At 38.7% G+C, this 21,275-nt stretch overlaps 1 protein-coding gene across 2 annotated transcripts in view; it reads left to right on the top strand.

Annotated features, from left to right (window-relative positions):
- Positions 1-20,731, top strand: part of SMAD5 (SMAD family member 5) — a 31,007-nt gene extending 10,276 nt beyond the window's left edge. For both annotated transcript variants that reach the window (XM_014253175.2, XM_005523524.3), the window contains exons 2-7: positions 8,551-9,084; positions 10,305-10,556; positions 11,522-11,641; positions 12,249-12,470; positions 14,767-15,023; positions 15,950-20,731. In XM_014253175.2, the coding sequence (XP_014108650.1) occupies positions 8,682-9,084; positions 10,305-10,556; positions 11,522-11,641; positions 12,249-12,470; positions 14,767-15,023; positions 15,950-16,093 (1,398 nt within the window). In that variant the 5' untranslated portion in view covers positions 8,551-8,681 and the 3' untranslated portion in view covers positions 16,094-20,731. The remainder of the gene's footprint in view (positions 1-8,550; positions 9,085-10,304; positions 10,557-11,521; positions 11,642-12,248; positions 12,471-14,766; positions 15,024-15,949) is intronic.
- Positions 20,732-21,275: the final 544 nt, after the last annotated feature.

Below are 21,275 nucleotides of genomic sequence, written 5' to 3'. Positions count from 1 at the left end.
TGCATCAGCAAAGTTTTGTCTGTCATGGGAAATTAGATTGTCAGGATATGATGGTTTTAGATGAAATCTCTTTCTGGTTTTCATTCCTTCATTAATATCAGATAATTAGCCTTCCATGGGTGGCTTTAAAATCCTGAAAACTGAAATGAGCGTAGTTCATTGCATGTGTTACAGAGGTTCTGCACAGAATATCCTCCTGGTATTCTGAGGAATCTCGGTTTGACTGGAGTAAAGAAGAAGGTGCAAATACTTGCAGTCATGTGCCTGTGCTCATCAAAATCTGTAATGCTTTATGAAGTTGGCAGCTAGTGGTAGTGGAAGTTAATAGAAGCAGCAAATAACTTAATTGAAGATGTTTCATAATTAGTGTGTTGTAACTTTTGAGAGTGCCCTGTCTGTGTTGGATTTAATGTCTTAATCCCTACCGTTTGGTAGTGGTTTACTCTTACCTCTGATATTAAAATTTTGTTCACTTGGCCTTGAAATTGCTGCTAAGTGCCTAATGCCACTTACTTCTCTGAAATAAAACCCCAACAAACCATGTGCTTACTGGGATACCTACCTTTTTCAAACCTTTCTTTTCCTTTCATATATGAGGGACATATATTTGAGATAGGAATTCTCTCTTTTTTCTGAAGAGGATGTTCTTAGTGGAAGCCCAGATGGACAATCATGATGGGGTTGAGAAATAGGAAAGAAGGAAGAGAGGCTTCCTCTGCATTTCTTTCTCTTGATGACAAAAGATCACAACAGGGCGTGCTGCTGTGTACAGCTGTGGTGGGTGTGTTTTTTGGTTTTTTTTTTTGAGGTTTGTAGTTGTAACCTCTGATGGAACTTGAAGGAACTGTAATTGTTGACCCTGTACTATTTTGTACTTGTTAGGAAGTCAGATTTTTAATCTTGCACCTGGACTGGGTTATTTGTGCGGATCACAGAATGATCACAGAATGATCACAGAATATTTGAGCTGGAAAAATATGTTTCCCAAGATGGAGTACTTATGCTCAGTTAAGAAACTTTTTGGGTTTACTTGAATATTCTTTGCAAATTATATTGTGATCTTTAGTGCTTTGGAGGACACTTTTAATTACAGAAAACTGTCCTCTCTATTTTCTTTATAGATTTCTAAGGAAAATGGTAGGAACTCTTTTATTGCCCTTGGCTGAATTACATACCTGCAGAAATACTCCTGTGGCAATTCTGTGCAAGTCCCTGTGTTATATTCATGTTAGTTGTTTGTTTTGTTTTTTTTTTCTTTTTTTAATTCAAATTTCTTCAAATGTCCTTGTTAGATTTGGTGGCATTAATTTTGTTTTAATCTGTTAATGTTTCTTTAAAGATCTTTACTGATTTTTTTTAATAACAGGTAAGGAGTTCTTGTTCAGGATGAGATTTGTTCTTGTGTGAGCTGAGTGCACTTGAGATATCTTCATGGCTAACGATAAACAGCTCATTAAAAGCAAGTTGAGCAGTAATTTAACACTTTTGCTGTTATCATTAGTCACAATGCAGGTTCCTGCACTGTTTTCTGGAAGCCTTTTTAGCCGTGTTCCTGTGACCACGTAGAAAAGTTTGGCTGGCACTGGAGCGCGCTTGACCAGTGTGGGTTGGCAAGGTGCAGGGTGCTGCCTGCCAAGTCTGTATCCCACTGACCTACCACCAAGGTTGAGCCTGCCAGCACTGTCATCCTTGACAGAGGATCTTTGTCAGAGTCCCTGCTACTGATACACCAACTATGAAGTAGTGTCTCTGAATTCTGGGTCAGTGGATGTCACAAACTGACAAATTTAGAATACTTTGCCATTCATTCATTCTGTGCAAGGGGAAAAGAAAGCTTGCTGAATTAGTATTGTCAGTGTTCCCTCCAATCCTGTAGCTTTTGTAAACTTGTCACAGGCTTAATGCAATTCAGTTGGAGTGGGAGTGTATACACACACACACATATACATCTTTATTTTTCTTCTTCTTTTAAGATTTTTTGAGTGTCCCATTTTCCAGGTTATACTTTTATTGCCGACTCACAGTATTTGGAATCTTCGTCTTTAATGAAGGTCTTGCACATGAACTTCTAAATTTTCAGAAGGCTTTATCCAGCTTGTTAATTTTTTAGCATACTTTAGGGCTTGTGAAAAGTACAAGATGCCCTTTATTTTCCCATTTTTGTCTCCAAGTATAGTACTGAGGTCATTCCTAATCACCCACTTGCTTGTCCATGTCCACCAGCCTACCAATGGAGGCATAGGCCTTTGTTTTCATGTTTAGTGAAATGTAGCAGTGCTTTTCTCTGGAATTTTAATTAAGAAATGGATTCTAAGTTGTACTTGATCTGCTTTGGTTAGAGTAGATCTTAACCTTAAAAACAGGAGGCAGTTTCAGGGCTGTCTGCTGGTTGCATTTTCCAGCATAATGCTTCTGCTGGAAAGTGCCAGTTAGCTGAAATAGAAGTGTGAGAAAATGTACAGTTCTGACAAGACACTTAAGGGAAACAGGTATTGGTTCCAAGATGGAATTTCTAGTTTTGAGAATTTCTACAAAAGCTAATTGCTCAGTAATTAGAGCAGCTGCAGAGACCAGGGCCATGGAAACATTGGATCTTTTTTGTTCTAAATGTGGATGCTTTAAGAAATAGATAGTACTTTTTAGGCATGGCAAGTCGTGGTGTTCTCTCCCTCCCTCTCCCTTCCCCTGTGTCAGAGTTAAACTCAAGTTTTGCCATGATGCAGGACAGATTCAAAAGTGCTCTTTGATTATAATTTTTTTGAGTTTTTATTGACATCAGGTGAAAGTGAGGGTGCTTTGGAAATGCAGTGGAGCTCTCTTAGTGATCTCTTTGCCTGGACCTTTTTTGTGGTATAAATCATTATCACTGGTACTATTTTTTGACTGTAGGTTTTGAGGAAACTTAAAGAAGAAGCAGAAGCATCACTTTGCTATCTGAGCTATATCTTCCATGTATATTATATTGCTGCTTGTGCTTGGCCTCAGAGTTCATTAGGTTTCTTGTAAGAGAGTGCTGGTTAAATACATCTCAGCTGACAGAGCTAAATGCTTCAGCTTTTTTTTTTAAAGCTGTGTTAGATGGTGTACAGATGTGGAAATTAAAAGCAAAAGTATTGTGTGAGAAAGCCCTGTCAGCAATTGTCAGTAGATTTTTCTGTTTGGAGGGCAGTCATGGTTAGTAAAAGTTTTGAAGACACCAGACAGTTCTTTTCTGTTTTTGTTTACATATATTATCAGTTAGATGATATTGCCTTAAAAGGCATGTTTGAAGCAAGAAATCTAGTGCTAGGGTAAAAGCGCTTACCATAGATTTTGGTCAGCTGGATGTACATTTGTACTGCAAGCCCAGTTCTGATGAAAATACCACAAGTTCCTTTTCAATATAATTAATAAAATATTTTTTATCTTAAACTTATGAGGAGAAGGGAGAAAAGAAGATCTTTCATTGGTGGTATTCTTCGTGGCTGAGATGTTGCACAGGATAATTGAAGTAAAATCTTTTCTGTGGAGATGCTGTGGCAATGGTCTGAAGGATGCAGGCCTTTCAAGTTTATTGAACAAGTTTTTTAACCACAGTGTCGTCTTAGGATTTGTTCTATGCTTGATGTGTATGGAGAAACTGTGGAGCTAACATTTCTCCTGTGTTTGTTCTCAAAAAAAGACTCTAATTTGTACCATTGAATGGGACTGTGTGCTGGGCTGCAATGTAAGCTGTAGACTTGGGAAAATTATAATAAAACCCAAGCACAATCCTGCACAGTTCCTGTTAGGAAATTTATAAGGAAAGAAGGATTTTAATAAAACCAGGTGAAATTGATGTGTGAGGTTGTAGTTTTAAAGAAAGTATTGATCTTTGTATATAGCATAATGCACTGTAATATACTGCAGTTGAGTTTCTGAGCTTTCTGTATGAGTATGTATGTCAATGTGTGTATGAATTCAAAATATTTGAGCATTTCTGAGTTTGAAGGGCAATAAAGTTAAGCACAAGAGCTGACTGCAGAACAGCTTTAACTGCAGATCTGCAGCAGCTTTAATGAACTCCCAGTTGTGCTGGTTATAAGTGGTGCTTTGTTTATTGTATGAAGTTGAGTCTCAAAACAGCTTCTAATCATCAGCAGTGAAGTTCCTTGTTTCAGGTTAGGTATGATGCTACAGGAGGCTCCCTGAATTTGCGAACAAATAAATTAGTGGGAAAAGAATAGTCCTTGTACATTTGAACACAGGCTTAGTACTGGCAGTAGGAAGGCATGAGGGTCATTGGTTTTACCCGTTTTATTCTTGTGCTTGTGAAAGCACCATTCTTTGCCCTGCTGCTTGGGATGATGGGTTTGCTTGCTTAATGGTACTTCAGACCTAGATTTTACAGCTGGTAAATTAGTTTGGAATCAGTGAGAGAACACATTACATACAAAATGCATCTCATGAAAATAGGTACATTGTATGTATTGTTACATTCTCTGTTCTGCAGTGATTCTTGCTCAGGTCCTATTTTGGCAAAAGGAGATTCCTTGGTATGAACCTACAGAACGTGCCAGTTTAATGTAGTAGGGTAAGAAAATTTCACAAGAAGTGCTAAAAGGAAGTCAAGTTGCTCAGTATCTGTGATGGCAGATGGAAGGTGGTAGAGTTCTCCCATCTCCATAAATGAAATGTAAGTTCTGTTGTTGGCCAACTTTGTTTATATCTGGCTAGGTGGATAAGGTATTAAGGAGAGGATTCAAACAATGGACCTGTTCACCCAACTAGTTTCCTTCCATTTGCTGTAGTCATTAACAAGATCTTTAAAACTATAACTAGTGCATGCCCCAAAGTCTAATTTTGATACAGCGATTACTTCCATTTTTACTTGCACTTTAAAAGCCCCCTCACACTACTCCATGTAATTCATTACACTCACTCTTTAAAGAGTGTTTCTAACTGTTTTTTTAATGTAATAGCGTGGTTTTCAGTTGATGTTGTCTTGTAGCTCAGCTGAAAAGTTATTTAATAAAAGAAGGTAATACATAATAAGCCCTCTGCCTCTTAAGGAAATTTAAGTAAGCTCTTTTCCCCATGAAAGTAGTTAACCAGCTGTGTGTAGAGGTGCAGCAATACAAGTAATTTGTGCACCACTGAATGAAAATGTGACTCTTTAAAGCATTTGTTTCTATATTCAAAGCTCAGTGATGCTCTGTGGTACTGCAATCACAACTCATAACTTGTGCTTTTAAGCCTCAGAAGAAATGGATTGTAAGTACAGATGATCTGGGGAATCTGTTCCTGGAAGATGTCAGGATTACTTAGAAACCTTTCACAAATTAGATGCTGAAATTACAGCAAATACAAGTAAATGTTCTAAATGTGTTTTATGTCACACATTCAGAAATCTAAAAACCCTACATGAATTGCAGTTTCTACATGGAAATGTTTGGTTTCTACATAAATACCTGAACCTACTGCTTTGTGGCCTTAAATAGCGCATGAAGCCAGCTCATGATTCATGAAGCTTTTTAGTTCCGCCTTGTTTTCTTAAGAAGAGGCAAAAGCTGTAAACTGTCAGTGTTTTGCCTTCCAAAATGAACTTCTGGAAGGTGTGCAGTGGGATAAACTCAGAGTTATTTTGTACTTCTCAAAGTCTATTAATATTCTGTTGCATTTTCTTTCTTGCCCTTGATTTTCTTGAACAGATTCAAATACACTTCTACTGAAGAATATTGAAAGCCTCATAAGTGGCCAGAATGGAGTTACAGTGAATGGTACTAAGGTTTTAAACTTCAAGTCTCATTTTTCAGTGGTTAGAGTTACAAGCATTTATGTGGAAACTTTTTTTGAAGAAGTTGAAGCAGTTTTGATCAAATCTGTTCTGATGCTTCTGAAATACTTGTTTTACCGGGCTTTGCTTTTGTTGTTGGGCCCTCAGACAAATGTAAAATTTTTAGAGTGAACTCTGTTGCTTACTGCAAGCAGATTATTTCTAAAGTGATAGTTTGTAGGACAGTCATTTATCCTAATTCCCTTGACACTTGACCTACAAATACTGGTTACTGCAAAATGTCATCTTAGTAGAACTGTTCCAACTTCCTTTCCTCTTAGTGAGTTTATTCCATGAGCATACTTGTGGGTAAATGATGTTGAAATTATATAAAACCAGTAAAATATCTTTCCTAGTTGATACATTATGTTAAAAATATACTAAAAACCAAAATTTTACATGATCATAGCATAGAATTATAGGTCTTTAAATCTGGTTTCTTAATACAGGTGGGACTCCTGTAATGGGACAGATCAGGGGATGTTTGTTAAGATCTCCTTTGAGCTCAACTTAACTAGAGGAATTTCCAGTGCATCTTCTGCCTTGATGATGCTTAAGGTTCTTTGAAAGCATAGCTGAAAGCAAAAATAGAACATTTTAATTGTCTTCTGGTCTGAGATTCTAGGTGGGTTCATTTCCTTTTCTAGGGGTGTGAGCAGTTGCTGATCTTGCAGCTATTGAATGTATGCGAGGCTTGAAAGCAAGTTAGTTGCAACTATAAACAGCTTTTACTTTTTAAAACAGTAAACTTCTATCCTCAGTAAAAGAAAAAATTCAATCTGAGTTCCTGGCCAAGTTTATCTCCCTTTATGTATTTCCTGTTACTTTGAAGGGTGCAAAGGTTCTCATGTGTAACAGTCTGAGGGAACTAAATTAGTCTGAAAGTGCAGACATGGTGATATTTCTGAAGAAAACAGAGGTGATATCTAATTATTTGAGGGGTTTTTTTCCTTTTTTTTTCCTCAGTACCTTTTTCTAGGGAGTTACTGAAGCAGTGGGAGTCTTCTATTATCTTATTTTTTTCCTTTTTTTTTTTTAAGAGAGCTTTAGGAAGAAAGACCTTCAAACAATTTTTCTGTTTGTTTTGCTTTTCTGATTTTTTTTCCATATTACTGAAACAAAGCTGAATAATCAAAGAAGTACCAATGGGATTAACCTACTGCATGAAATAAATGGATTTTTTTCCTGTAAAGGAACACCAAGTGTCCTTGGGTTTGTTCCCTACTTTCCTCACTCTCTTAACTCCATAATAGAAGATATAGGATGGTTACCTGTGGGACATGAATGCTTTGCCTAGGAGTGTTTGCTTTAGCTTTGGCTGATGGTGCTTAGTACACAGTTCTGTTATATAAAAGTATCTGTCCAAGCGCCTGAATGAACCTGTAAATGTGCCCAGACACTTAAAAAGCTTTACCAGATGACTTTTAGTTTATCAAAGATGGGAGGAAAAAAGATGTTCTTGATTAAAGGTAGCAATCTGAAAGAACCAGCACAGATATTTAACATTTTACTCCCCCCACCCCCTTTCTCTCTTATGTGCAGATTTGGTGTCTCAGGCTAGGTAGGTGTTCTAATTCACCGTGGTTTATCAAAAGTGGAGAGACAATGTTGTTTGGCAGTCTCTGTAGCAAGAGAGGAAGCATCTTTTGTTATTGACATCCTTTCTCTTAGCTCTGCTCTTGCTTTTTGCCAGCTACTCATTGTCCATACTTGCTTATTTAGTATTCACAAGGGATTTTACAAGTTCTTATCAGTTCGTTGCCACAGCACATCATTTCCTCTTGTCATCGGTACTCCTTGAATTGCTGGGGGGAGGATTTGCATTAGGGCTGGTGAGTGGTAAAACACCATTCATGAGCCAGTTGTTCTGCTCCTCTCCTTTCGGAGGCACTTTGTAGTAAAGGTCGCATTTCTAGTGCTGACTCCACCATGTCTTTTCCCCACTTCTTTTTTCTGGGGAGAAGAAAACAATTTTTATTTATTTTTGCCAAGGCTAAAAGTATCTAGCTCTTCAAATACTCTTCTTAAAAGATATAAGGAAGTGCAGCATAAAATTAGCTACAGCTGAAAAAAGGTTGACCACGTCTCTAGGTGGATAGAAAATGGTTTGTGCTCTTCGTTGGGTTTTTCTTCTAATTGTGCTACAGTTTCTTCTTATTTTTTTTTAATGCTCCCAAAAACATGGGGAAACTAATTAGAGCTCAAGAGAAAGCAGATGCTTTTGGATTTTTTTCCTTTTTGGAAATAAATATCCATTTGAGAAGCTGAGTATTTCTGTGCAGTATTGGCATTGGCAGGTTCCACCCTGCCTCTTCCTCATTTCTTCATAGCAAGTTTAGTCTTCTAATGCAGCACTGTGCCAGGGGTAGTATTAGTTTTAAAGCATATTCCACAAGCTTGTCTTCTGAGAGAAAGGAATCAATTTAAGGAATATTAACAGGAACTATGCTGTCCCTATCACCCCTTGATGATCCCTCTTACCACTAATCAATAATGCAAGCTTTGGGGACTGAGAGCTTTTTTGGAATGTGATCATAGTACTTCTGGGATTTTGTTTTGAAACAAAATCGAGTACAATGCTGGGGTTGAAACAGGAAGTCTTTTCATATCTGCCTTTTTGTTTTACTGCAGCCTTTATTTGTTTGCTAATTCCTTGTTAAATTATCTTTTTCCTCGTACTGAATTGGAGGAATCGATCATCATTTTTGATGTGAAGACTTCATCACTGACATCTCTGTTTGTTTGTCATCCTCCAGGAAATAATACGGCTCATCAGTTGTAGTAACTGCTTTGGGTATACACTGACATCTATTTAGAAAAAAAAAATAAATAAACAAAAAAACCCCAACAGACAAAACCCAACAAACTTTCTGAAGACTTGTGTCAAATGACGTCAATGGCCAGTTTGTTCTCCTTTACTAGCCCAGCTGTAAAGCGTCTGTTGGGCTGGAAACAAGGAGATGAAGAGGAAAAATGGGCAGAAAAAGCTGTCGATGCTTTGGTAAAAAAGCTGAAAAAGAAAAAGGGTGCTATGGAAGAACTGGAGAAAGCCTTGAGCAGTCCAGGGCAGCCCAGCAAGTGCGTTACTATTCCCCGCTCTTTAGATGGACGGCTCCAGGTTTCTCACAGAAAAGGCCTTCCCCACGTGATTTACTGTCGTGTGTGGCGCTGGCCGGATCTACAAAGCCATCACGAGCTGAAGCCATTGGATATTTGTGAATTTCCTTTTGGATCCAAACAAAAGGAAGTCTGCATCAATCCATACCACTACAAGAGGGTGGAGAGCCCAGGTATGTTTGAAAGTTACTGTCCTAAAAACTGAGCAGAATCTTTGGTAATCATTTAACTATTCACTCCATCCTCCTCCTCCTCCTCTGGTACTGTACAATCAATTAAAAGTGGTTTATGAGGCAGTTTGGGAGAGGAATGTTCAAAGTGTACCTTACTGGTGGTGTTTTGGGGAGGTGTGTGGTCTATTCTGTACTAGCTGTTTTTTGAGATTAATCACCTTTTTCCCACTGACCTCTTAAGCCTGCTGCCCTTAAAGCTATAGCAAAACTCTCCTTTGTCATAAAAGAGAAAGCAGTGATGTATTCTTTCAGTTTCAGTTTCTTTGAGAAACTTGTTTCAAAATCTCAGTCCTTGCAGGGAGGTTGGTGGCTGCCTTTAAGGGGCTTGCTATTTAATCAATGTGTGACATGATCTGAGGAGATAAAAAATAAAATTAATCAAATTCTAGGGTGATAGAGTTCCCCACATAACTTCCCAGTTAGGAGACAGCAGAGCTGAATAGAACCAAGAGATGTGATCAGTTAAAGGAAGGTATGTGTCAGATGTATGTCAGGTAAGGAGCCTGCTGTTAAAGTGTGCTGCCATGGGAAAGGTGAGGAGGATTGGGATTACAGTGGGAGAGATGAATGTTTCTGTGGACAGTGTGGTGAGAAGTTGCTTCCCTTGCTTCCCAAAGTGGTTGTAACTGCTGCACTGACTGTAGTGCTCAAGTACACTGCTGCAGCACTGGAATTCCAGACTCCACCAGTACTGCAGTTATAATATATTGCAGTATAGATTTTGTTTCTCTTCAGTGGAAGGGACAATATATACTTACATAATTTGACTGTAGTAATAGAGACTGTATTTCCATTTTCTCTGATTTGCTGATGTGTGCAGATGTGAGTTTTTCACTTCTGCATCAGTATTTTTGTATGTGCCACATGTAGCCTGGTTTGGTTTATTATTTTTTAAAAAAGGTCATCTTCAAGTTGTGTGAAACATGTGTGTGTTTTCATGATTCTTGCAAGAGGGAAGTTTGAATCTTCCATCAAGCATGATGTAGAAAAATAAGGGCGAGAGGATGGGTAAAGGCATGCCAGATTCATCCCCTGCTCCTCTTTCCACCCCAGCTTGAGTTGAAATTATCATGATGAGCAGAATAGCGCATTATTTATTTTCTTACCTTATATCTCAGGTTTTAATCTAAATGTATCTGGGTGTTGTTTGTGTTTTGCAGTTCTACCTCCAGTGTTAGTGCCTAGACATAGTGAATTCAACCCCCAGCACAGTCTGCTAGTTCAGTTCAGGAACCTCAGCCACAACGAGCCCCACATGCCACACAACGCGACATTTCCAGACTCCTTCCAGCAGCCCAACAGCACTCCGTTCTCCATCTCGCCAAACAGCCCCTACCCCCCTTCTCCAGCCAGCAGCACTTACCCAAGCTCCCCAGCCAGCTCTGGGCCATCCAGTCCCTTTCAGCTGCCAGGTGAGTACAGCCTGAATGTCAGTTTAATAAAAATCATTGAAATGTCACATGTTGTTGTGACCTATGACCTGAGGAGTTCATGGTATTTGCAATAAATGGCTTTTTCTTTTGAATTGTATGGGATTTTCTTCCTAGTTGTGTTACTGGTTGATTGTTACAGTTTTATTTTTCCAACTGTTTTTTGTCATGGATGTAACACTGGTGAGTTATTTTGCACAGCTTCACTATAGCATATTTAATCCATACTTTAGAATAATATTTAACAATGAAAAAAAAGCAAATGCACGATGCTGAACAGGAAGTTTACTGATGTCTTTTATTGAATAAAAGCACTTAAAATATGGTGTTTAACTGGAAAAAAGTAATGTTTCTGTTGGGAACAGATTGGCTTAAACTGTTTCTGTTTAACTGAGTTGGAAAATACAGAAGAAACAATTGATGGGGCAAAGGAAAGAAGTCTTACTGATTCTGTCTGATTATTGGTGTGGTTTATAAAGCCAGGAATTCATTAAAGATGTTATTTTTCCACTAGCTCAGTGGCCTCATCTTGGTTCTGTCTGGTTGCTCAGTTCCCCAGAATTGTCCCAGTCTGGGTATCTGTGTTGGCCAAGTTCTGGGATCACTGGGGTGGGTGCATTTATGGGGCATAATGGGCTGTTGCCACACTGAGTGTTGTGCTGATGGCAGAGAACAGGTCCAGACTTTCATAATGAACTCAGCCTGCAGGAGCAGCAAAAAGCCCCAAACTGTTTTAGGCATTTGTTATACTAAACAAATGGTTACTTTTCTGTGGCTTTATTTTTGAACACTGAGAAGAGAGTAAGCAAGAAAGTTAATGTTAAAGCAGAGTCATCTTGTCCAAATGCAGGAGTGTAGGTATTAAAGAAAAAAAAAAAACACAGAAAGAAAAGTTCATAAATACCCTGAACTGTTGAAGTTTTTTCTTTTTTTTTTCATGTTTGTAGCTGATACTCCACCTCCTGCATATATGCCCCCTGATGAACAAATGGCACAGGATAATTCACAGTCTATGGACACAAGCAATACAATGATCCCTCAAATCATGCCAAATATATCTACCAGAGGTAAGTTGTATAGTTTGGTGTAAAATTACATAGTTTGGCTTCTTGCAACTCACGACCAAACTGAATAAATAACTTTAAATGGGCCAGTAAATCTTGCTGATAGGTAGAAGCAGTTCTCCTAGCAAACTGGGGCTGAGAGACGTAATTGAGAAATAAAACTTGCCTTGCTTATTTTTATTTTCATCTTTTCCTTTTAAAGCCTCAGGTGCATAATGTGGCTTACAGTGAGTTGAACTTTCATATCTTTTCTGCTACAAATAACATTTCAGCACAAAGAGCAAAAGGCTCTGAAAATTGAGTCCCAAAATACCAGTTATAACAGATTTTTTAAAAGTGGGCAGAAGAGTTATGTTTTACCTGCTGTCACATAGTCTTGTGTGTGTGTGTAAGGTTGTTTTTGTGTAATATTTGGCTTAAAGTTAGAAAGTAATGGTAAAATCAACAGACCAGCTAAAATGCATGAAGTTCTAAATCAGGGCACTTCTTGCCCATCATAATTGTTCACTAAGATTTTACTTGGTGGTTGGTGTTTTGGAAGGTTTGCTTGACAGTTGAAGCTTTAATATTTTAACACTTGTGTAAACTGTTACTTCCATTTGCTTTTCAGATGTTCAGCCCGTTGCCTATGAAGAACCCAAACACTGGTGTTCCATTGTGTATTACGAGTTAAATAACCGTGTTGGGGAGGCTTTCCATGCATCTTCCACAAGTGTCTTAGTAGATGGGTTTACAGATCCCTCCAATAACAAGAACAGGTTCTGCTTAGGTTTGCTCTCCAATGTTAATCGTAACTCAACAATCGAGAACACTCGACGGCACATTGGCAAAGGTAAAACTGTAAAAAGGTAAAAAGGTCTTACCCATGGCTGAGAAACCAAGTCCTTGGTTTTATTTCAGCTTCTCTGTACTGTAGCGGTGATTATTCTCAGATGAGAATGCTAGAGGTAATCTGTGATACATTATCTACCTCTCCAGTATCAGAAAACAGCTTAGTTAGGTATGGTTTGATTCTAATTAGTCAGGAATTGCATGCATTTTTCTTTGTCACTAATTAAAAAGACTAAATATTACCCTTTCCTTACCAAACTAGATTGCCATTGGGGCTTGCTTGTTAGGGTAAATGATGTGTAGTGGTTTGTGTTTCAGCACCAAGAAACATAACAGGATATGCCATGATATTCTACATTATATCTACTTCTTAAATCAAATTCTCCCTACACCTTTACAGTATGTCAGATTTTTTTTGTTGTTGTTGTAAGGTATTACCTGCTGTCTACAGTATGTTCAGATATCTTGGTGAGTTGGCAGCAGGACTTTGAAGTGCTAATGAAAAACTGCAAGGGCTCATTTGTCTGAGTGAATCCATGGGGTGTGGATGTGTGTGGGAGGGATTCCTGGAGACAGCAGGTTTTGCAAGATCTTCTAGTTTTCCTGTACTGTTTTGGCTGATAGTACATAGAGATGCAGAGTTTTCATCTTTGATGGAATGTGCCTGGATTATCTTAAATTGTAGAACAGTTTTTCTGATTTTCTTTTTTTGTGTGTGTTTTTTTTTTTTTTTTGTGATGAGTCCTGATAAGGGAACCCTGTTTCTCTTGCTAATGTTTGGAAGCCTTTTTACCTAAGAGCATTTGATAAAGTTGGTCTTGACTGATGAAAATTCACCCTGTCCCATAACATTCTTTTAATTAGAAACGATGTTAAATATGACAAAATTTTGCAGATAATTTGGAGACCAGAAGTTCTATTTTTATCTGTTGGAAACTTGGCTCTGCAATGCAGTTGTCAAAAAAAAATTATAAATAAAATAATATTATAAAGGGGAACAAATGATTTGTGGGGTGTGGGTGGTTTGTCATGCTCTTTTGTTTTGGCTCACCCCTTTTGATGGTATTGGCAGAGAAATCTAGTGCATCTGCATAAGGTCAGAAGTGTAACCAGGACCCATCATCATGTTGTAATAAGCTTTAAAATGTCTGCATCTCTAATAATAATTATTGAACTTAAACTTTGCTTTATGGTAACTGTTCTGACAAGAGTTAAGGTTGTTTAGGGATAAAATACTATTTATTTATGGCTTTTGCTTGAAAGGTCTTGAGGTTTTGCCTCTTTAGAATCACCCAGTCATATGTGCTAAGGTTTTTTACTGTAGTTGGCAAGTGGTGGTCACTGTCTTTTTAAATAAGTAGGGTTGTGTTTTGAAAATTCATTCTTGCCTACCCCAGATTGCCTGACAGCTGCTTGTAGGTGTTGAACCAACGGTTCCTCTGTAACCTCCATCCCACCTTAGTCCCAGGCGGGTCTAGCAACATTCACAACAGTTGCTGCTGTCTGAAAGATTAACTTGCATTTGTTGACTTGCTGCAGCCTCCTCTGCACACCAAAGGATAGTCCATAGTGGATTCTCAGGGTATTGCAGGGAAGACTTAGGAGGAGCTGTATCCCAACCATGTAAAATCTGGGATAGGGGAAGGAAATCAGGTGTCTCAGTGAAGCAGCACCACCTGAGTTTTGGGTGCTGAAGGGATGGGCAACTTCTGGATATTAATTTTTAGTCAGTAATAATGCTGTGTAGTCTTCAACACATGCATAGCTGAACACAGACAGATGTGATAAATCTAGGGACTTTGTTGATGTTAAGGTTTGTAAAGCCTGATGCTAATTAAGTGCAGCAACTGTTGGACTTATTGTCCTTTGGCTTGATAAAATGTACTGAAAGTCAGAGCACACTGTGGATATACTTTCTCATTCATGTCCGTCACTGACCCTTCTCCCAGGACACACCTATTTCTGTTCTACTTGGCATAGGCAGAAGCTGCCAGGTGCATAAAACTGGAAATCCACATAAATTCTCTAGAAAAATAGCTTTAAATAACAGTTGAAATGTGGCAGTAATTTTTTAATTCTATTGTGTAACTGATCAGAGAAGGACATCTAGTGGCTTGGTGTATCATGAACCTGCTATGTTGAAATGACACAGTGTGTTACAGTGCGAGCAAAAGCTTTTCTGGAAACCTCCTCAGGCAGATACTTCTTTTTTTTTCCAATAAAATAGAATTTACGATAACTACCTCAAAATCAGAGACAACAAAGTAATTTAAAATGTTCTTACCTTTGTTTTCAAGGAGTTCATCTCTACTATGTTGGTGGAGAAGTCTATGCTGAGTGTTTAAGTGATAGCAGCATATTTGTACAGAGCAGGAACTGCAACTACCACCATGGCTTTCATCCAACAACTGTATGCAAGATTCCCAGCGGATGCAGTCTGAAAATTTTTAACAATCAGGAGTTCGCTCAGCTTTTAGCTCAGTCTGTCAACCATGGATTTGAAGCAGTATATGAGCTCACCAAAATGTGCACAATTCGAATGAGTTTTGTAAAGGTAAATTATGGCGAGGGTTTTTAAGCTTATTGTGGATTTGGGTATTAAGCAGTAATTCCATTAGCACTGTAGCAAAGCTGTTCTGGCCTGATGTGTTTCTTTTCAATGATAAGTGATTAAAGTGATTAACTGGGGGAGAAGGAAATTGGTGCAAGAAGGGAAAAGCACAGATTGCTGTATTGAATATTGGCTGTGTGTTCAGTTACTTCAGTATTCAGGACAGGAATTTATTCTTTATGGTTGCTGTAATTTTGTTAAAGGAGATTTAAGTTTGTGCTCTAAATTTCAAGGAGTAAAGTGAATAACAAGTCCACTAAAAGAATGTGAGTAGAAAGGAGCATAATTATTAAAGAAAATTTTCAGCTTCTTCAAATTGATTATTAGTTTTCAAAAATTCTTGGTTATGGAAAAAAGACAGAATTTGAGTTTCTCAAGTCAAGCTGTGCTGTTACTGTCACAGGAGAGTTTCCTGAACGTCGTTTAATCACGTCTCAGTCTGTCTCAGGTTTAGTGTGGAGTCCAAACTTGGGCTTTCCAGGCATTTTGTTTGTAACTTGTCCAAAATAAGTCTCTTTGGCTTTGTTAGTTACGACAAATACTGCTCAGTTTGAGAGTGTGGAGGAGAGGGAACAGGAGGTTGAAAGTGAAGAGAGATGTTCCTGGCCATGGCCAGGAGTCATCCTCAGGTCAACAGTGAGCTCCACAGGAGGCTGGAGCACACAAGACTTGATTCAGACTTCCAGGTGCAGCTTCCTTCCTGCTCCTTCCCAGCCTTGGGTTTGTTCCTTTTGATCACTGTTATTAGATTGTGAATTACCTTCAGATAAGTATCTTGAGATCAAGATTTCCTGCTTCTTGTTAGTAGTTACATTTTAAAAGACAAGCATGTTCTCAAGTTGATCAGTACCACTCTGTTCATTTTCTAGGGCTGGGGAGCTGAATATCACCGGCAGGATGTCACAAGCACCCCGTGCTGGATAGAAATTCATCTTCATGGGCCCCTCCAGTGGCTTGATAAAGTACTTACACAAATGGGTTCTCCTCTTAATCCCATCTCATCTGTTTCATAGTGCTGAAATTCCATCTTCAGCCTTATTTTTAGCGAACTTATTCTAATTCTAGAGAAACTTCCAGTGGATACTGTGAGCTATATGGAGAATGGAGCTAATGATTTAACTTCTATTTTTTTTTTTTTTTTTTTTTAGATCCCTTGTGACCAATTCCATTGTGTATAGCTAATCAGTTTTACATTTCAAATTGTTCTTCTGATGCTTAAGTGACAGTTGAGCCCTAAGGGAAAAAAAAGTCTTGAAAAATTCAGAACACTTTTCCTCTTCTTCCCCTTAAAGCTTAAACAGACAAATGTCTTAACTGGAAAACCTTTTTTTCCTGCAGGGACAAGAATTAATGAAGACTGACTTCAGAAAATAAATACATATCATAATTTGGGATTTCTTAATGTTTTTGAAACTGTTTGAACATATGCAGCAAAGCTTGCAAGCTGTATTTTTAGCATAGTGTTTTAACATCTTAAGGTTGACATCTGTCATAAGCAAAATTAGACTTTATCATGGCTAATTTGCCTCAGATGGAGCAATGTGATTTTTTTTTTAAGTGTACACATGAAATATACTTTTTACAAATATTGGAGTGGTGTAAAAATACTTGTATTTTCTATTGGAAAATGCTGTCATAAACACAATGTATATTAATGCAGAATAGCATTTCTTAGCCTTTTCCCACTTTGGTTTTGTAATATCTCTTGTAACCACCATTTAAAGTAGTAATTGATCCAAGGTAAACATCCTGCACGTTTCTGGAGTAGTGATTCTTGTTTTGCTTTGATTTACACTCATACAGTTTGGATTTGGTTGCCAAGGCTATTTCTTTTTAGGTACCTTTCTCTATTTTAACATAAACACTACTATTTGTAAATGGCAGTGCTTACTACTTTTTGGAAGGATTAGGTTTTTTTTTTCTTTTTGGTGTTTTAGCTGTTTATTTTGCCTGTCTGGAATTGATCTGTGTTAGGCCTTTTTAGTCTCTCAGTAGACACTATGCAGTATTAGTGATGACACTGTATTTAATTCACTTTCGAGTATGAATTTGAGTCTCTGAAGACTGTGAGTGGCTTAGCAAATGAGTAACTGAATGCAGAAGCTTTTACTTCCAGATCATGTAATTTAATTCAGACCTGTTGGTAATGACCAAAAGTAATCACTTCTTTGTAGCCTGAATGAAACAGTGCTCTCGATCCTGTCCCTGATGGCAGGGGTTCAATCAGAAGACTTGTAACTGTGGTTGGCATCTTTATGGGATTGAAGGACTGTATTAATATGACAATGGAATTTCTCTCTCACAGCTAAAGAATCACAGAATGTTAAGGTTTGGGAGGGACCTTAAAGATCTCCTGGTCCCAACTTCCCTTCCATGGGCAGGGGCACCTGCCACCAGACCAGGTTGCTCCAGGCCTTCTCCAACCTGTCTTTGAACACTACCAGGGTTGGGGCATCCACAGCCTCTCTGGGCAACCTATGCCAGTGCCTTACCAGCCTCACAGTAAAGAATGTCTTCTGTATGTCTAAGCTAAAATTGCCCTCTTTCAATTTGGACCCATTACTCCTTGTCCTGTCACTACAGCTCCAGACAAAGAGTCCCTCTCCAGCTTCCCTGTAGCCCCTTCAGACAGTGGAAGGTTCCCACGAGGTCTCCACTCAACCTTCCTTCTCCAGGCTGAACAGCCCCAACTTGTTCAGCCTCTCTTTGCAGGAGAGGTGCTCCAGTCCTCTCACCAGCATTGTGACCTCTGGACTTGCTCCAGCACTTCCATGTCCTCCTTATGCTGAGGGCCCCAGAACTGTTGTCAGCACTGCAGGTGTGGTCTCACAAGAGCAGAGCAGAGAGGGCAGTGCCCTCCCTCACCCTGCTGCCCACGTTCCTGGGATGCAGCCCAGGATTCTGTTGGCTTTCTGGGCTCTGAGTGCTCAGTGCCAGTTCCTGGTGAGCCTTTCATCAGCCATCACCAAGTCTTTCTCTGCAGGGCTGCTCTTGGTCACTTCTCTGCCCAACCTGTGGGTGTGTCTGGGATCGCTGGGACCCAGGTGTAGGACCTTGCACTTGGCTTTATGATGTTTGCATTTGGCAAACTTTGGTAGAGAATTTAAACATTATGTTAAACACTAAAAATCAATTACATAACGTATGCATATTTCCCTCCTTTATATGATAAAAAAGAGGCTGAAAGAAACATGTTAAGAAAATTAGAAGTGAATTATATACAAAATCTTTGCATGCAGAAAGACTTTATTATATTTTTAACCTCACCTTGCTTTTTCTCTTTCCTGAGCACCTCTTCAGAAAAGGGTTCAGTGTTTGGGGGAGAAGCTGAAAACTAATATGCAAATATTTACTAAAAGATATGTTGCAGTTAATTGCTGCAGTCCTGAGAAAATTATTTTTAAACAAGTTCTTGTGTCTTCTGTTGAATGACAGTTTCTCCTCAAATGTGGAAACCGTTCATCATATGGTACCTAAGTAACAAATTATCTTAAAGGATTAAAATTGTTTACGTGTCATTAAAATGTTTTTTATGAATTGCCTTAAAGGAATAAACTGTAACACTTCTGCAGAACCCTAATGTTCTTTTGTACAGGAATTTCTGTATTACTGTCTTGGCTTTTTGTGTTTTGTTGTGTTTTTTTTAAACAGTTTCTCAAGTATGTTTGAAAACAGATGATTGCATCTTCAGAAGGGGGAGTGACATTGTTTGTCACATAGGTTTGGTTTCTTCCCTTTCATTCTTTGATGCTGCAACCCACACAGAGTTCTTTTGATTGAATAAGATGCCAAGTCAGTTGGCCACAGGATCCAGCTTCTATTTTCTTCTCGGGGCCTGACATTTGTCAAGTTGCTGTTCTGACACTACAGTATATTCTATTTCTTAACTAGCTTATGTAATGAACGACATGGCACATTGAATTAAGAAAAGATTGCAGTTGTAGGTACAACATTTTACTTTATCCAAAATGTTTTTCACCTGGCTTCTCTGTTCACTTGTATGCTTATGTGTGGCCAACTGAATGACTCAAGAGTGGGTGCTGCAGTGGGTGTTGTGAGCCAGAGCTGGTGCTTAGTGCTAGTATTGTGGTTAGATTGGCTACCCATGCACTGAACCATAATTTCTGCAATAATATCCAGTTAACCCACTTCTGATGCTGTCATTAAGTACTGAAATGCTCTGGCGTTTTTCTGCTTGTGTATATATTCTGGGACTGTAATAGTTGCAGTGCTGGGATATCCTTGTGACTGCTGGTTTTGGCAGGGCAGGCTTGCAGGAGCAAACCCAGTCAGATTTGTCTGTGTTCCACTTCTCTCCTATTGGGGCTTTTTGGTGAGCAGATTTTGTGTGCTACTGGTTCATGGTCTTGCTTAATCCTGTTTTGTTCATCTGTGCTGCTGATACAAAATTCAGACATGGGTGCATGGAGAGATTGGATGGAAAGTTGGTGCCAACGATGTGTAAAGTGTAGTGAGAGCAGGGAGTGCTGCTCCTGGTACAGCACATTGTGCAGAAATCACCCCTTGGTCTAGCTGGAGGGATGGGGTCATTGACTCAGACAGTGGCAGATGGAGCCTTTCCAGTGTAGCCCAGTTTAGACTCGTTGTTACTCCTCTGTAAAAAATGATTTGGCTTTCCTAGTGCATTCTTTCTGGGCATCTTTCTGCTTTGCACCAACCCCAAACTGACTGTCAGCTTTGGCAATACCAGCAGAGAGCCTGGATCAGGCTTATCCTGGACACTGTCCTGGGAGTGCTTTTCTAGTCCCTGAGATAGGACAGCAGCTTGGCTGTTGCTCCTTAGACACCTGGGCCTTGCTGGCAGTCAGGCAGTGCCTTGTGTATCACACTTGTGAACTGCATCAGCATCAAGTAGTTGTCTGTGAAGGGCTGACACTGGGTTGTAGAATCTACAGGACCAAAATCAAACCTTCTAGCACAACTGAGCAGTGAGAGACAAATCTGACACAACAGCCCAGCAGGCAAAATAGTGATGAAACAGCCCAGGTGTTACGATTCAGGATGGAATTGTTTAAAATGCTGGAATTCTTTTACTTGAAGCAATGATTTTTTTCTTCCCTGCAGTATTACAGTGTGAAAGTTGTCAATTCTTGGGTGTAAGATCAACTTGGATTCTTGCAGTGTAACTCTAGAAGACATGAAAATGTCCTCACTAGTCTGAAATAATAACTTTCAGGGTATTGTTTTACTTGCTCAAAGTGTTGCTGGTGATAGTTTCTGGAAAAGCAAGCAAACAAAAACCAAAAACAAAACCAAACTATTTTCTGAATGTTTTGCTTCAAATGACAGACATGTGACTAACTTTCTTCTGTAGTTGAGAGGTTTCTTTTGAGGAGGGTTTCCCATTCTGAATTCAAATCAATAGACCAAACCATCAGATTACAACATAATGTTGCTTTCTTGTGCTGCTCCATAAACCTGCTTCTGTGTTTGTTGCGAGCATAACCTTTATGCTTTTGTTTACATTGTAGGAAACACAGTTCTAGCAATGAGGTTTTTTTTTCATTTAACTCTGAACATCTTTTTATTTTGTTAATTTTAAAATTACTAGGTTTTGCTATGTAATGTTTTTAAAAATGTTTTTTGCATACTGCTGCTCATATTTCAATAAACAAAACAAAAACCCCACATATTCTTCTGATTTCTTTTATCTGTAACTCTGTGTCTCAAGTATTTGTTTACAAGGGTTAATTTATCACGTGTAACTTGCTGCTGCTATCTCTCCATGCCCATATTCCTCCTCACACAGAGGTGATCCTGTCATTTTAAAAATACTTTTCTGCAGCTTTTTGGTAACATAAAAGCTGCTGTGCTCTTGGAAGCAGAGACTTAAATTATTTCATTACTTCATTTTAAAGAGGGTTTTGGTTTTTTTTTTTCCGTGTAGAATGCAATAGCCAAAATGGTATAATTTTGATATACTTACAGAAATACTTCAGTTGGTAGTACAGAAAATTGTTTATCTGTAAGACTTCAGCAGTCTGGTGATTGTTGGGGGTGGCTGGGGTTTTTTTTACCACTGGGGCCAACCATAACATTTTGAAACAACTCATTGGGTCTGAATGTGTCGAGCTTTGAACTAATGACCAACAGTGTTTCATGAATTGAAGGTTGCTCAGATACCTCTTGTATCATTACTGCTGCAATAAAATGTACATTTAGAACTGTATATTA

Source organism: Pseudopodoces humilis, chromosome 17, assembly GCF_049639895.1.
Source record: "Pseudopodoces humilis isolate 2021_Gansu_Grassland_sample_001 chromosome 17, ASM4963989v1, whole genome shotgun sequence".
NCBI lineage: Eukaryota > Metazoa > Chordata > Aves > Passeriformes > Paridae > Pseudopodoces > Pseudopodoces humilis.
This window is presented reverse-complemented; position numbering and strand designations above follow the sequence as displayed.